Source organism: Pelecanus crispus, chromosome 9 (assembly GCF_030463565.1).
Source record: "Pelecanus crispus isolate bPelCri1 chromosome 9, bPelCri1.pri, whole genome shotgun sequence".
NCBI lineage: Eukaryota > Metazoa > Chordata > Aves > Pelecaniformes > Pelecanidae > Pelecanus > Pelecanus crispus.
Window position 1 is genome coordinate 42,317,111 of NC_134651.1, and position 17,331 is coordinate 42,334,441.

The window sequence follows — 17,331 nt, forward strand, 5'->3', positions numbered from 1 at the left end:
GAGGCATATTAATATTGTTCTGCATAAGAGTCATGAAGGATTGGAGTTTAGTTGAAGGCTAATAAAAGCAGCAGTTAATCAGATAAAAGCTAAATTAAAATGTTAGTACTAAACAGAACGAGACAGAGCTTTTTGTCTGATGCTAAATCTTGGCAATGAGGCAGGTACCTTTTAATTGTAAAATAAAGTGGCTTTAACAGTATTATTATATTTCTGAAGCGTTTGATTTCACTAGCTAAAATACCAGCATATGAGATCTCTGCAAAGCTTTTATCTAGTTTGAAATAAAGTAGCTTTTTCAACACTTATGTTACTGGTTGTAGAGTATTACAGAGATGAAACATAATGGCTTTCAAATTACATTCTGGTGTAGAACAATCAGCTGTGACTCAAAGCTGTTTCTTTTTTGGTGTCTGAAAAAATGTAATGGAGATGGCAACTGGAGCGGTAGCGAGCACATTGGATTAGCTTGTTAACGAGGAGGTGCCTTAATCTGAGTGACAACTGCGTGGGGAAGGGCAGAGAAGCTGGGGTTGCGTGCCTCTGCTACGCTGGCGGAGCAGAGACCCTCCTTGTGCCGCTGACGTGAGCGCACGTGTTGGTTTCCACCAGAGCAGGTTGACATGTTTCGGGAACAAAATCAGCATGGTCCATGAAAATACACACACTTAAACCTGCCCCATGGGAGAGGCTATCTACATGCAGGGGAAAAAAACACAAAAAACCCGAGCTTGTAGCTATGGTGTAACCTTGTGCTTTGACCTCAGCCTTTCTGGTTCTTAGGTTGAGTGCCTGCACTGGCCACCGGAGGAAGGCTAGACCTAGTGCCTCTGTAGATGCTGTCTTGATTCCTGTCTAGTGCAAGGGCCCTTTGTACTTTATGGATCAGCGTTCTGAGGAGAGGGGACCATGACCGCAAAGCAAAATTCTGCCTAGTAAAATAAGATTAGCTAACAATAGCTTGGTTCTGCGCTTGCTTTCTTCATTCTGCTTTTGCTCTGTACTAAATGAGGCCTGAAGGCAAACAGAATCGGTGCTACTTAACATAATACTTTGACAAGCTACTTCATGTTTTGACCAAATAACTCTATGATAAATCTACAGACTAAAAATCTTGAGTGGGTCCCTGGAGGGAAGGATACTTTGATGAGGGAGCAGGGATTTTTTCAAAGGCATTACAGAATAGTTTTCTTTCTTTCCTGCAGCAGTGATTAGACATTCTCTAAATGGCCTTTCCCTGGGCCAGATGGGTTATTTGGACTAATTGGCAACCGCCTGACTGCTTGCAGGACACCTGAGTCACTTCCCCCTTCCTTCTGTCACTGCTGCTGCAGAGATGCTGCCCTGCAGCGGGTCTGCTGGAGGGGTTGCCCTTGCATTGCAGAGAGCATCCCAGGCCAGGGCCCCAAATCACCCTGCTGCCTGCACAGCCAGGTCCAGCATACCCCCAGGAATCCCACCAAACCCTCTGAGCTCCAGGGGTTACTTTTTAAAAAGAAATCATTTTTGTCATGGGAAGAAGAGCAGTGGGACATGTTAAGACTAGATGCAGTGTGATGGAGGACTAGACATTTACAGCTGCCTCCAGGAGCTTGTAGTTACTCTTCAAGCACACTTTGGTGTCCTTTGGTAGAACTGGGTCCTTTGGTAGAACTGGCCCAAATGCTGGTGTCCACCACCAACACCTGTTGCCTCGCCGAGTGCCCCATACCTACCGCAGAGCCACAGTTCATGAAGCACTAAGGTTCAGTGATCCCGGGCCGTCACAGACCAGTTCAGTCCTGCTGCAGCCTGTGCTCCTGCCGTTAATGATTACAGGGCCTAAACTTCCAGCCTGGGTACATTTTCTTATTTTCATGTTGTTGCCTCCCCGGGGCAATGCTGGTCTCCCATTCATCTTGCTTCCTTGCATCTAAGCCCAGGGCAAGAGAAGCTGTGAGCTGGGTGTATGGAACACTGTTTGTGGTTAATCATTGACCTGTATGCGAGCAGCACAGGACGCATTAATGTCCACAGCTTCACACCTAGCTGCTGACACCACTGCTAGGCCAGGGACATCAGGAACAGCACTGGGGAAAAGCGGAACCGAGCATCAGCCCCGAGGGTGGCTGCCGGTCACTGCGGAGCAGGGGGACACGACAGCATGTCGTAGCTGTACGTGCGGCATGAATAGGGCACACCCAGGTGGGTTCCCACTCTTTGTAGCTGCTTTTGTGGCTGGTTGTAGCAAGTCCTTCATCTTTACTTACCCATCTGTGAAGTAGCTGCATACGCAGCTGAGGACCCTGGCATGCCTCCAGGAGACCTGGGCACGTGCACTGCCCAGCACCGCGAGCCTGCAAACGGCTGACAAACAAATCATCCAGTAGCCTCTTGTCCAAGAGCCTGAAAGCCCAGCCCAGGCTACTTGTACTCCGAGTACAGTTTTGATGACAAGACCTCTGCGACAATAAATACTGATATCATAAAACCTTCTTTATCCATAATTCCCACTATCTAAACCCAGGCTGCTTCTCTCATCATGATTCACTAACCTCAGCAGCTCCCCTGAGGCTAACAAAGTCCTTGAACTGCTTAACATTCTGGAGTTTTAGAAATGACACAATTAGCATTAATTTTTCTTTCTCTTGTAGTAACAGTCTTATTTCCAACTTTGAGAGTAGGATTTTATGGACAGCTTGAGGAGAACCAAGAGACCTTCCATTAGATTTACAGATTGCCACAGAGAAGGGTGACCACGGTCAATTTTATTAGCATTCAATAATTTCTAACCAAGGACCTGTGCTGCTCAGGTCCTCACATCTGGGTAATACCTGGGTGCGACAGACACCTGCCCGGGGACAGCCTGGGCAGAGAGGGGTGAGCTCCCTTCCATCTTCGCTTTTGCTATATTCCAGAAAAGCGCATGATACAATCTTGGGTAGATTTCAAAAGACATTTGTGCCCCCACGTGTGGTTCAGAACAACCAAATTTCCTTCTAAAGTCAATGGGAATTAGGAATTGCATGCTTTAGAAAATCCCTCTTAATAGCTGCATCTAAACATCAGACCTGACTGTGCTGATTTTACTAAGGAGGCAGGATCTTTCAGTACTGCATGCCAGAGCTTTACTAACAGACCTTACACGCACAGCCCCTGCAGTGACTGACCCCCTCCAAGCCCAACGGCCTGTTCCTGGCTGGAATTGCTGTACTCTCCTTGTTCACAGATGCAGACACATCCTTTCTGTGCAGCACTTGGAGGCCGACTATAAGTCACTGGGCTTTCTGTAAGAAATGTTTTCTCAAGTGGAACTGTTGGAGATCGATAGTATTAACAACTACACAGAAAAGTCTCCTTGCCGGGGAATAAGGCAGATTATTTCAGTCTCAGACCAGTACATGGCAAGGCTGCTCATGAACATCGCTGGCATTGAGAAGCAGAAAGGTTCAGCTGCACCCAGGGCTTGAGCTAACAAAGAGCTCTCTGCCGTGAAAGAGAACGAAGCCTGATTGCACCTAGCAAACAAGGCATGAAACCTGGGCTGCACATAGCAGCACGCTAGGCAGCTCAGCATCCCTCCCATTTTCATGCTGGTCTAGTTTGTAATCAAGTGCTATTTCTGAATGCAAATGGAGATCACGTCTGCATTCTAGCTTGAATTCTGCTTGCTCAAAGATAGAGGTGCCAAGTCCAGCTTCCTACCTCTGCTGTAGATACGCGAAGAAAATGCTAATTTCCCTAGTAGGTGGCTAGGAGAAACCACAAGACACGGAGCTGGAGGACAGCACCCAAGATGCATATGGTGTGTGATCGCAAGTTTAGAAGCCAAGAGATGGTCCCTCCCTGCAGCATTTACCAAAAGCAGGTGTTAGTCATGCAGATGTAGCTTCTCCAGATTCTCAACAGCAAACTAAATTCCTCCTCCTCCTTTGGATAAGTATCCGCCCCGGGTGGACACGCTCAGCATCACTCTCCCCCGCATCCTGAAGTCAGAGGCTTTAAGGAGGAGACTGCAGGCACATGGTTTCTCCTGGCTGCAGAGCAGCACGGGCGCTGGAAGCGGAGAACCACAGTAGACCACATCTGGCCCTCTTGGGAGCAGGGGACGGGTTGACTTAGTTACCGGTTTGAACATGTGGGTCTTCTCTCCTCTGCCTTTTACATCTTAACCTCACCTGCTCGGACTGAGCTCGGAGCACTGACGCTTCCTCTCCCCCCCTGCACGCAGAGCACGGCTCGCCCAGCCTGCCTCTGCCTCCAGTTCGCCGTCCTTCGCTTGGACTACCTACACTAAAATAGCAGCACCACATAAATGCGGAGGGAAGCGTTGCATTATTTAAAGGCCTGAAATCCTGGCACCTGCCTTTGTCAGAGCCTCAGCACGGCAGCGGGATTAGGATTTCTCCCTGTCTCTGTGCTGTGCTAGCGTGAGCCCCTGCCAGGGCCCTCCCTAAGCACCCCCGGAACCCCCACCCCACGCACCGCAGCCCCCTCCACCCGCACGGCTGCACCACGGTGGGTCCTGCCGGCTCCCATGGCCATGGACTGCTCGCAGTCTGACCGGGTGCTCTGCTCCCTGAAGAACAACTGTCACGAACGCTCCCGTGAAGAGCCAGAGAACTAAAAATTGACTTTCCGTTTTTATTCTCTCTGCAAACAAGCAATAAACACCAGCTCCCAGAGAGAGAGCAAAGCCATCCTGTAATCACCCCTGTCCCAGCTCCCCCTCCTGCTTCTGTAAGGGCATCGGCTCCTCCTCTCCCTCTCTGCACAGCTTCGCCGTAATACCAGGCAGCAGGCAAGGAGCATCTCCCCTGCTGCGGGGCTCAGCAGCTCGCTGGCATGCCACTGCGTTAGCGGCCTGTCAGGCGCACGGGGAGGGCTGGGAAGGGACCGGCCGTACAATGGGGAGTTTTGGAGTGAGCAGCAGAAATCCTCAGTCACTCCCCGCTCGTGTCTTCGTACAAACAGTGCCTGGTGGCCTGGCCCTGCTGGCTAGGTGCTGGGTAGCTGTCACTTAGCAGGAGACCGGCTGTAACCAGAACAACTGAATGAATGAAGGAGAAAATGAACATCCTTGCTTTGTGGGTGAGAAACTGATGCACAAAACGCTCGGTTACCTTCCCACAGCCACGCAGGGGGTCTGAGGCTTTTTCATGGAGCTCCGAGCCTGCTGCAGAGTCCTGGCACCTGCTCTTCTGAGCTTTGTTGTTTGAACATTGATGAACAAGGCTTAAAAAAATGCAATCTCCTAACTTGCCTCCTGTCCTACATACCAGACTGGAGGGCAACTAGGATATCAAACATCATGCATACAAAACCAGGACCTTCTCTGCAGGGCCTCCTGACGCTGGTGTTTATAGGGGAAATGCAGAATTACTTGAAGGTATCGCAGCATTAATTGCAGTTTCTCTTCTAAGGGTTATTTCAGGTGAATCTGACCTGCTTCTAATGAAATTAGCACTTTTTATCTGCAGTAACCTAGCAGCTCTTTCAGGTAGGGACCATTTTCATGTTCATGTGCACTCAGTGCCTGATACATGAGACTCCGTTGGGGTGGGGTCCCAAGACGCTACTTCATTACTGAAACTAATTAATCATCCAAAGCACTGCAGACAGAAAAGGTAATTTGTTTTCTCCTGCAAAGCGAGTAGAGGTAGGGAGGAAAATAAAACCCAGCTTCCCTGTGAGCTGGGGTTGGCCTGCCCTGGCGAGGCAAGGACTGAAGGGCTGTGTGTGGGAAAGCTCCCTATTAAACCTGGGGACGGCAGGGGGTTCCTGGAAGTGACAGTCACACAATGGTGCTTTTGTCAGAGAGGCACCAAGAGCCAGATGATGTCACCTTGCGCTGGGCTGCGAGGCTGCTTGTGCCTCTCGGGATGGAGCTCAGCAGTGTCTCTTTAACAGGGAGGAGGCAATGAAAAGGCTGCTTTTATCCCACCCTTTCTTAAAAGCAGGCGAAGAAGCTTTGTTCCAGAGCAGTCTGCCTGTTTTCTGAGGTGGAAGAGACTCATTAAAGAGCTGGTGCTGGTCTCCCCACCAGCTCTCACCACCTGCAGGAGCTCTGGTCTCCCCCGTGGGTTAACTCGGAGCACTCTTTGCTCTGCATCCTTTTGACTGGCTCAGAGGAACATCTAAACTCCAGCCATGACCTTTGCCTTCACCACCTCACCTTTAGGTGGAAAAATCGAGCTATCCTTAAAGGCTGCCTGAGACTCCAAAAGTTGGAGACCTCCCACAGACAAGAGCTATTGAAGATGGGGAGAAGGGGGACAGAGAGGAAGGCCTGCATTGACCTGCCCATCTGAATGTTCTGCAGAGCCTTGGAAAGCAGGATTCTCTCAGAAGGCAAAGGAGACCTGGATCAAAGGCAGCTCTTTCCCCGTCTCCCCCTTAGCTGACCCCCCTCCAGCTGCTGCGGCTGGAGGCAGCACCCTCACAGCCCCCTGCCCGCTGGGCCAGGCAGCACCACCGGCCAGCCCACCCAAGCCCCAGCAGCTTCTCTCCCAAACAGAGGGGCAGGAGGAGGCTTTTAAAAGTTTAATGGCCAAAAAGAAGCACAACCCATGGCAACCCCTTCTGTATGGTGATCGCAGTTAGGGCAGCCCTCCTAGAAACCTGTGTTTCTCGGGCCATGCAGTACAGCTGACAGATCGCCATGCAGTACAGCTGACAGATCGCCATGCAGTACAGCTGACAGATCCCAGCCCTCCTGAGCGGCCGGGGATCGGGCAGATCTTTACCTGGTGTCGTGGGTTAGCCCCAGCCAGCAGCTCAGCACCACGCAACCGCTCACTCACTGCCCCTGCCCCGATGGGATGGGGGAGAGAATCGGAGGAGTGAGAGTGAGAAACACTCCTGGGTTGAGATAAGAACAGCTTAATAATTGAAATAAAGTAAAATAGTAATGATAATAATATAATAATGATAATAATAATAATAATATCCAAAGCAAGTGATGCCCAATGCAATTGCTCACCACCCGCCGACCGATACCCAGCCACTTCCCGAGCAGCGATCGCTGCTCCCCGGCCAACCCCCCCAGTTTCTATACTGCCCATGACGCCGTATGGTATGGAATAGCCCTTTGGTCAGTTTGGGTCAACTCTTCTGGCTGTGCCCCCTCCCAGTTCCTTGTGCCCCTGGCAGAGCATGGGAAGCTGAAAAGTCCTTGACTGGCATAAGCAGTACTGAGCAACAACTAAAAACATCAGTGTGTTATCAACATTCTTCTCCTACTAAATCCAAAACACAGCACTGTGCCTGCTACTAGGAAGAAAATTAACTCTATCCCAGCCGAAACCAGGACACCTGGTCTGTGCACCTTGCTGCAGAGGAGCAGGCCTCAGTTCCTACTGATGTAAGCGGGCGTCTGCTTGCATTTCTCCATCCTCACAAAAGGAGCAGTTTACTATTTCTCTGCAAATTCATCTACGCTGTAAATAGGCTCTCAAAGTCGGAGAGAGTGTGGCTCAAGACTACAGGGTGCAACAGAGCTGCTCCGCAGGCGATTGCTGGGTGGCCATGGGGACTGCAGCCGCGCTGGGGATCACGAGTTCGTACACGCCGTGCAGTGGGGATGTGTAATCCTCACCCTGAGTGGGTGCTGGAAGCTCCTGATTTCAGCTCGCTGCTCTGCCTTGACTTGCCAGACAAACTCTTGATGAATAAGCCAGCCTCAGTTTCCCGTGTTGGAACTCTGGCTAGTGTCTGCCCACCTCAGGGAGAAGCCACAGCTTGGCATTCACATCTGCAAAAGAATTTGAAGCGTGGAAGGCTCTGTTCGGGGAAGGTCTTCAGATTAGTCAGCTCCCAGTGTGGCTGGGTTTGAATATTTATGAAAGCAGAAAATTGTCAGGCATGTTTTGCTGAGCTGTACAGCTCCTTTCCTGAAAGGAACATTTTTCCCCAAACGGTGTTTGGAGGCTTGTTTACCTCAGTCTCTCCATGAACCCGCACTCCACCGAGGTGACGGGCAGGAGTCCGGGATGATAGCAGGCAGGGTGTCTGCAAGGGGACGTAGAGGGCACAGGAGCTATTTGGGCTGAAGCAACCCGTCAGTGCTTTCTTTCATACACTTGGAGCCCTAAAGCTGTTGGGAAGGAGTGTCCAGAGAGCCTGGATCCACAGGTTGTTCTCCTGTTACCCACAAACTGCTTGTCTGAGGCTTCCAAAACCCTGGCAGGAGGGCAGCACTTGGTACGGCTTTCTAAGGGATTATTTTTTCCCCTTAGACCCTAAACACTGTTGTGGTTTCACTCACACCCATCACCCCAGAGCATCTCCAAAGCCAAAAGAGGAGTTAGCAGGAGGCAGCCAGGCCAGGCATGCCCAGCATTCCTGGCGTTGCCTCTTCCAGAAACCTCTGTCCCCTAAAGAGCATCCTAAAGGGAGGCAGAAAACACCTGCAACCTGCAGCGAGCTGAAACACAGCCAGAGCCAGGGCTGAGAGGCTTGGGCTGAGCTCGCATGCCCTTTTCCATTTCCAGGCAACCTTCAAGAAGCTGCTTTTGGAGCTGCAGTTGTGAGCTAAGCCAGGAACTGGCTGAACACAGCTGGAGCACCCTCATGCTGGCCGAGGGGTTGTGGGGCACAGGTCCAAGAAGACCTGCGAATTAGACCAGTTAAAATAGTACCCACAACACCAAATGGGAGGCTCCAGAAATGCAAATATTTTCTTAGCTTAACTCACGTTTTTACAGTTTCCTCCACTGCCCTTCATCTCCCCTCAATCTGCAGCATGGCTCAGCTCTAGTTGCAGTCAGGGGCTGACCACCAAGTCTGGGCATTAGTGAGGGGGTTGGCCAGCAGACCCCTCATTGGTGAGGTGCTTGTGCATCTCCTCACGCCAGGGCAGCTGTGCAAGGGGCCACACACTGCCCTGGGCTCAGGGAGCAGCAAGGGTGACTTTGTTCCTTCAGAGAGGAGCCAGAAGCCAACCACAATAACGTGGCTAGCAGGGCAGGGGCCTCACCAGCCAGGGCCCCCATCCCATCATACCTGAGCAAGGTGAGCAGAGCAGACCCCTGGTAGTAGCCAGGCTCAATCAAGAGTCCAGATCATCTGGCAGGTCCGTGCTGATGAGACAGACCCAAGGCCAAGGTGGGAGGTCAGCCTTCAGGTCAGGATCAGCAGGTCCATGGCCAGGCATGGCTGCAGCTGAGCTGGAGACCAACGCTCCTACACTGGAGCTCAAGAAGGGGTAGAAGGCCCAGAGCTGAGCTTAAATAGAGCTCCTGTGCCCATGGGTGTGGTGTGGGTGGAGGCCCCAGGTGAGGCTGGTCAGGACCAGTAACACCTCTTCACAGCTGGCCACTGTGAAGTGGCCAAAGCGAGAAGAGCTGGAGGTGTCAGCGCAGCCCACCGAGAGGTGGTCCCAGCAAGGCAGCTGGGCTTGGTGGGAGCCTTTGGAGCAGGAGGGCTATCCTCCAGCTAGAGCCAAGTGCTGGGACTCCATAATCTTGGAGTCCGACCCTGCCCCTTGGCCAACCTACGAGTACCTCTGCTTCCACTTCCCAGCTCTGAAAGAGCAGTTACCTGCCTGACCAAGCCAGTGCTGGGAAGCAGATGGTTTCATGTACCTTAGATGTGGCTGCTGGGGAGATTCTGAGCTCGTGGACTGGATTTTCCCGTTAACCCTTTCATCACAGTATATGACAAGATGTCTCCAGCTCCTGCACCTGAGCAGCATCTACAGAGCTGCTGCACGTGGGGCACCAGCTCCAGGCCAGCCGCAGCAACCCTATCAATAAATCATCTGTGGCTAGTCTATCCTGTGGTGCTTTTCTTGCCAAGACTAAATCAAAGCTTAGCCTGTAAGCAGGTCTCTGCAGCTCAGGCTGTGGCCAGGGACGTCGGCATTGCCGGGTGGGTTGTGTGGAGACTGAGCCTGTGCTTTAGGTGGGTCCTCGGGAAGGAGCGTACGGAGCTCCCCAGGGAAAGCGTGCTGCACCGGGGACCCTGCTCCTGCTGCCTGCATCTCCCAGGGGTTTATCTGCATGAACCGCCAGGCAGGAAAGGACCAATGCACAGGAGTCCTGGGGAGGAGAGCGTGGTGGGACCTTGTGGTGGGTGATCACCGGGGTCCTGAACCCCATGGACGGTGCTGAGGGGTGAGGGCACGATGCCAGTCACCGGAGGTTGCACTCAGATTAGGAAGGGGACAGAGAGGGTTACACTCAAATGTGCACACTCAGCCCTTGACTGGCCAGCTCCCGCGAGCTGGGGAAGGAGAGAAGGGGATCGCTGGGCCAGCTGAAGCCTGCAGCCACAGGCCCTGACCCGAGGTGCGGCGCAGAAGCGTGCACAGATAGCTGCTCCCCACAAATGAGCTGGAGCCACATCCCGGCACCCCAGCCCCAACTCCCGGGCTGGAGCACAAACCCGCAAACACTGTCCTGCATCGTCGGAGAAGTCGGAGTCCTGCCTGGCTCCGCAGGCAGCAAGCACCGCTGCCAAAGCCCAGAGCTAGGAATAAATAAATCAATCCTGTGTGATGAACTGCGGTCACATTTCGTTGCTGCCCTTCCAGGGACTCCCAGAAACCCAGCGGGGCCGTGATAGCTCCTCGGCCCCCTTCAGCTCGCTGCGTGGGGAGCAGTCTGCGGTATCTACAGAGAATTTGTTGGATGGTGGAAGGAGCTAATTTAAATGAGAAAAAAAGACTTTGGGTATGTTGCCAGCATTCTCCTTGCCTATTGTACTCCCCCTTCGGTTTCTGCTTTCCACTGAACAGTTTTATGTTTCCAAGGATCATAAATTCTCATTTTTCCACTGGGCAGGAGGTGCACTCCTGGACTCCACTGCTTCCTGCATCGCTTTTGTGTCCGTGTTGCCCAGCTACTGCAGCACAGACCCAGACTATGCCCGGCCGCATTCACACCGGCCACGTCCCTGGGAGCGTGCGCCCCGCCGCCGGGCACTGGGAGTTCATAGGATTCAGACAGGCACATGCTTCCCAAGAGGAACAAAGGAAAGGCCATAACCCAGCGGTTGCCAGCCGGAGGCCGGGAGGGAGCAGGCTGCGGCTGACCGGCGAAAACGCCGCTGCCTGGCAGGGCTGTCGCGGGAAGGTGCGACGCGGTGCAGAAGGGGCCGCGGTGACTCGGGGGGGATTGGAGGCTGGACCGCAGCCTGCAGTCCAAAGGGTGTGGGAACTGACGCTGCTTGTTTGTCAGCTCCGAGGCGGCACGCAGCGCTCGGCTAAGCTGCGCTTGCTGGGAGAAGAATTCTGTAGCGTCAGTTCCAAGCGGCAGCACTCCAAGCATCAGTAATTCAAACGGCAGTCGAGATAACGCCGTGTCCTCATACCGCGCGGGTCAGTTTGGTTTGAAACTAATAACATTCCTGAACTTGAAATACTTGGATTCATCATGGCTTTAATTCCTAAAATGGCACGCATATGGCATCGGAGGTTGCATACGGCAGTGGGAGGGAAGGATGCCTCCCACGCAGCCGGGATGCAGCCGTGGGCCAGCCTGGGAGCGGGGACCGGTGGGTCCTGCCGGGGTGATGCTGCCCGGAGCCGGTCTGTCGGGGGGCAGAGCCGAGCAGATTTCCACCTCCTCATTGCCATGCCGCCTGTGTCCGTCTGGCGGGCAAGGTTTGGGAAGGGGCTGGGACCGCTTATTGTTGTGGGGTTGTTTATGGACACATACATCCTGCAGCCTGCCGGGCCGAGGCCGGGGCTGGGGGAGGCTGGGGGCAGGACAGCAGGCTAAGGGCTGGCTGGAAAATTTTACAGCTGCAGGGAGTCGTCCATTTCCAAGCCTGTGGCATCTTCCTTTGGGCACGCAAAGTACTTAGCCAGCAGCGACTGGGAGCACTGACGTACTCCTGTTTCAAAAACCTCGAGAGCCTCCGCCTTGATTTCCCTTAACACAACTTGGGCTGCGCGGTAGCAAACGAGCCATGGCAGGGAGCGTGTCCTGGCTCCGCCGGCTCTCTCGAGTCTGGCCCTTCTGCTCTCTGTTAATGAGGAAGATGCATTTTTTGGAAACAAGCTGCCTCTAAGACTTGCAAACTCTGTCATAAAATAGAGTTTTCATTTGCATAATGAAAGCCCTGATACCTTCAGTAATTAATCACATTAAGAATTGCTTCCTTGAATAACGCTATTCATGCAAGTTGTTCTTAGTGCTGGAAACTGCATATGATTTCCAATGTGCATTAGCCCATCTCTTTCATCAGCAGATGGAAGCTGGTAACTGCATGTGTAATTTATATCTGCTTGGGTGGAATTACCAGATGAAATATGCATTACGCAGCGCCATTAACATTTCTAGTCATACAGTCTTTAGCTCTCGGGTAAGTTAATATTACATGCCAACAGTGTGTGGGACCGTATGAAAGGCAAGGACTCGAATACAGGGATTTAAAAGCAGAAATAGAAAGTATTCCAGGTCAGAGACATCAGAAATAGAATTAATGAAGCTGCTAAATTAAATGAGATGCATCGCCCTTTTCTGACCCTCATTTTTTTTTAGAAAATGTCCCATCTTGTCTCCGTAGCTAAGAAGCTGCCAGGCTTGCCTGCTGAATCACCACCTGTAAGGGCAATTCCAGATCCTTTAACATCCGGAAAGCTTTCCCCCATAGGATAGCACAAGCAGCAAGGGAATAACGACTGAATCTCAGAAGGCAGCAGAGAAGATGAACGCTGCTGTGTGGGTTTGGATTTGTTGGTAACCTTGACAAATTTGGAAAAAAAAAATCACATCAATTCAATAGTAAGAAAAAAAAAATACCGGTGCCTAGACTTTGCTCTCTGACGACAGTGCCAGGTTAGCCGGGGAGCCTCGTGCTCGGGTGTGTGTTGGTTTATGCGTGAGCATTTTCACAGGAGATGGTCTGCTCTCCTGGCGTGTCTTTTTTCCATGTGCTTTTTTGTCCTTATATAAATCACAGTTAATTAAAATACAGATTCCTGCTTGATAGGAAGCAATTAAATGACTGAAGCTGTATCCCATCTGCCTCTTATGTGTAGAGATGGAGAGAGAGTCCAATCCAAGCCGGCGTGGCGTGGGCTCGCGGGGCTTTCGCCCAGCCCTGCTCGCGGGATCACGGTGCTCTCGCCCAGCTGGCGTTGACCACTCTGCAATGCTGAGCCGCCGATCGGGGCCAGGCCATCCTACGGCTCCTGCTGCTGGAGGGTTTTCACCCTTTAGGAAGGATTTTGGGGCCCGATCAGTTCAAACTCTTTTCAGGCCAAGCTAATTCTGCCTGCGGCTGGCACCCTGGCACCCCGGCTGTGGGAAGCGTGCGCTCGCCATTGGCGAGGACGCGGCAGCAGAGCGCGAGCAGCAGCGGCCACGAGCTGCACGGAGCGAGCCGGACCGGCAAACTCATCGTCCTCCTTCCTCGCTGACGATGCTGTGGCAAAGGGCTGCATCCTGAGCAGAGCCTGAGGGTGCTGCCTGCAGATTGCAAGGGTCAAAACTGCTTCAGATGCTGTGTGCGGGGCGTGCGTGTCGCTGGGGCAGGGGAGAAGCTCTGAGCTCTGCTCCCACCCGCCCCGTGTGCCTCTCCAGCCCCGGCTGCAGCAGCACGGCTCCGCAGATCAGCACCGGCCCACGGCAGGGGCAAGGGCAGAGCGTGCCGGGCAGCTCACGCCGGCTGTGCGGCTCTGCTTGGAGCTCCAGTCCCATACCTGTCCCGCAGTCAGGCTGGGGTGGGGTGGGGTGGTAGCTGGCTGAAGTTCCCTGGGTTTGCAGAGACTTGCCATCACTCCTGGCAGCACCCGGAGATGCGCTGCTGCTGCTCCTGATTGTTCCTTTCTGTCCAAGAGAGAAAGAAAAAGCATCTCTGCAAAATCCAGACTTGGACTTTGCTTAAAGCCTTTGAGTAAAGAGCCTTGTTTGAATGTAATTGCACCCCTGTTGCTACAAGGGGAAAATACACTGTATTGCTCTCTCTTTCTTGGAAAGCTCAGCTAGTATTTTCCCAGCCATTTGTGTATAAAGAAAGATAAATAGCTCTTTAGCGGGCAAAACAATCTATCCCGGTTTTATTGACATTCATGCAAGCAGACAAGGAGAAACAGTTTGGCGGTGCTGAGCGGAGGGGAGGGGGAAGCTCCAGCCTCGCAGAGCTGGGAGCACCCAGCGCGGCTGGGCCGGGGGTGCCGGGGCACCGAGGGGCTGCTTGGGTGCAGGGTGGGAGAAGCCCTCTCGGGTGCTGAGGCCGGCGAGCCTGCCCGCCTGTCCTCGGCCCCACGGACGGGTGCATCTCCTGCGGGTGCCCCCCGGCCCGCGGCAGCCCGGACGATGCGCTCGCCGCCGCACCCGTCATTTCACTCTTCCCTATAAATAAAAAAAGTGTATAGCGAATTTAGCACTGGCTTCACACGCAGTGGTGCTATAGATGGATTTTTAAAGAGCTTGTCTCAGAGTAATAATTCATGGGGAGATCAAAAGGCTATGGTTTAATCCCGGGTCTGTCTGATACCGTAAACCTTGCAGAGTGCTAAGAATTCAATGAGCGGCATCAAAAGCCTGATAATCATGAAAGCCACCCAATTTTCTGCCTGTAAGGCTGGCGTGGCTTACAAGGGGTGTTGAGGAGCTGGGAAGATGTCTATCCTCTCTGCAGTGCTTGGGTGCCACACTGACATGGAGCCACACACAGCGTCCTTCAACTTCAGGCTCCTGGAAGAGGTGCCTGGGCTCCCTTCACGTCTCAGTTGCTACCTGCAGCTCTGCCAGCTGGATAAAGAGAGAAGATTTCTAATTAGATGTCTGGTTATACGGTGTAGGTGGGCTTCAGGCTGCACTCCGCCGCTCGGCATCGCCTCGTCCTCCGTGTCTACGAATCACGCGGTCTGTGTTGATTCTCCAACGCGATGTGGCAGAGACATCCCGGGAGACAGCGGAGGCTGGCGATGGAGCGGAGGCAGCTCCCGTCCCCTTGAGCCCCTCGGGGCAGCGCAGCGTTCCCCGGGAAGGCTCGGCGGCACGGTGCTGGCCAGCGAGGTGGCTGGCTGTCCTCGGGGCCGCAGAGGGGGCTGCCGGGTCCGAGTCACCCTGGCACCTTAGCAGGGAAAGCTTGCAAGCTGCTTCCAGTTTGACAGACTGCTGGAAGATATTTTCATTCGTATTTAGTACGAGGAAGAAGCAGGACCTTCATTGTCAATGTGGCACGCCTTGCTATGCCCATGTAACCAGTCTGAGGTCTGACCCTAAATCCCAGCTGAGCAGGACGTGCGCTGCCGAGGCCACTCGAGCATTGGAACGGGCTGCCCAGAGAGGCGGGGGAGTCCCCATCCCTGGAGGGGTTCAAAAAACGGGCAGAGGTGGCACTTGGGGACATGGTTTGGTGGGCATGGGGGTGTTGGGTTGGTGGTTGGACTGATGATCTTAGAGGGCCTTTCCAACCTTAGTGACTCCTAGTTTTTACTTTCATTAAAAAAGAGTCCAGCCGCCAAGCCAGGAAACATGAAGTTATTCCTCTCCCCTTAATTGGTTTAGTGGTGGAGTTGGTAGTGTAGGTTAATGGTTGGACTGGGTGATCTTAAAGGTCTTTTCCAACCTAACCGATTCGATGATTCTAAGATCAGCCAGAGCCCACCTACCGCCTGTTTTCTGGCAGACCGTAACTAACAGCGCGTGGAGAGAGCCCCGAGGCTGTCGCTGAGCTCGGCCACGCTCGCGCCGGGGCAGCTGCCATGGTGTGCCTGCATCTCCCCGGCCCCCGCAGGGTCCTGAGCGACTCGGTGGCCCACGTAGCATCCACGCCTGCAGCCTCGCCAGCGGGCAGTGGTGTCCCCATGATGTCCCCTTTGCCGAGTCCCCGCTCTGTTACTGCACCGTTGACATTATTAGACTATTAAAACAGGGGATTTGTAACCTCTGCTTTCCAGCTATGGTAACTGTACATCGAGTTAATCCAAAGGATTTATTTTTTAATAGATACATGGTGGCTGTTGCTGTAGCTGCGCTGACAGTAATGGATGTGCTGGTTTAGATAAATTGAGGCTGTGGCCCAGGAAAGCTGGATTTCAGATAGGGACTGTGAAAAACACGGGGTATCAAAACGCTGTATTTGGAAGCCGAAAATAGTGCCTAAAACAGGGCCAGTAAGGATCAGTGCTGTAAATACAGGTCTCCCGAGTGGAAGGGCTCGCTGTGCTTCTAGCTGTCAGCAAAAGCAACACTTAAAAGCTCGCAGTTTAATTTTTAACACAAATGGAGGTGAGTTCAGACTGCAGACACCTGCAGGTGAGGAGCTGGGTTTTTCTCCAGAGATACGGAGCCCACTGAGGTTAATGTGATTATGTAAATGACTGAGGTATAATTGCGTTATTGCCACCCATCTGGCCCTCCCTGCAATTCATAAGCGATTTTATATTCCCCATGCGCTGCAGCGCTGACACACAAGGGCACTGGAGATGCCATAAAGCACTGCTTGGTGTTTGCTGCCAGTGCCAGCTCCCCGTTCAGCCTCTGGTGCAGCGTCCCGCTGGACTAGGCATGGCCAATGCATCAGGAAAGTTCTTTCCAGATCCGAATTAACAGTCTCTGGATATAGTCCAGAGGATCGAGCTCTGCTTGTCCTCTCCCACGGGACGCTCCTGACAAAGCCAGAATCCTGCCCAGCATCCCAGCTACGGCAGCGGGTCCTTCCCAATACGGATTTTCTTAGCAGGATAAAACAAATTCCCACTTCCCTCAGCAGCTGGGATTAAACACAATCCCGACATTTTCACGTAAAACACTGACTGTCCCAGGTACCGCCCCCACCCCAATCCTACCTCTCTTCTAACCTGGGTTTTTCTTCCCATCAGTATGAATTCAAAGCCAAGAACATTAAGAAGAAGAAAGTGAGCATCATCGTGTCCGTGGACGGGGTGAAGGTGATTCTGCGCAAGAAGCAGAAGGTGAGACTTGCCCAGCCCTGCTGGGGCACTCAAGGCCAGAGCACCCGGGATGTTGGCTTTGACCATGGCTGGGTATTACTGCTGCTCAGGATAGTCACGCTTCTCACCAAAACTGGCCTTTTCTTAAAAACCACCCGGCATTTTCACAAGAAAACACCACGGTTTTCATCAAACTAATAACAAAACCTTGCTGAAGAAAGAGTGGCAAAATTACACTGTGAGTAGAGGTGGGGGTTTTTTTCTACCAAAAAATGTCAAGCTTTCAGGAAATACAGTTTCTTTTTCTTGTTAATACCGCTAGGCTTTTTCCGTGCTGCCTGGGCTCTGGACCCCGATCTCCCAAGCTCTAGCTCGGAGCCTTCTTCCCCCAAACGTGTTACTCTTCTGCATATTTGATGCTATAAATTAATCTTAGGGACCATTTTCAGCCCTGAAGGCTGTGATCAGATGACCAGATATGATAAACGATCAGAGAA

At 52.6% G+C, this 17,331-nt stretch overlaps 1 protein-coding gene across 1 annotated transcript in view; it reads left to right on the forward strand.

Moving 5' to 3' along the window:
• Nucleotides 1–17,331, forward strand: part of LOC142594262 (carboxyl-terminal PDZ ligand of neuronal nitric oxide synthase protein-like) — a 38,564-nt gene that overhangs the window by 12,421 nt on the left and 8,812 nt on the right. Inside the window, exon 3 of the mRNA XM_075715959.1 lies at nucleotides 16,763–16,855. Within this exon, the coding sequence (XP_075572074.1) occupies nucleotides 16,763–16,855 (93 nt within the window). The remainder of the gene's footprint in view (nucleotides 1–16,762; nucleotides 16,856–17,331) is intronic.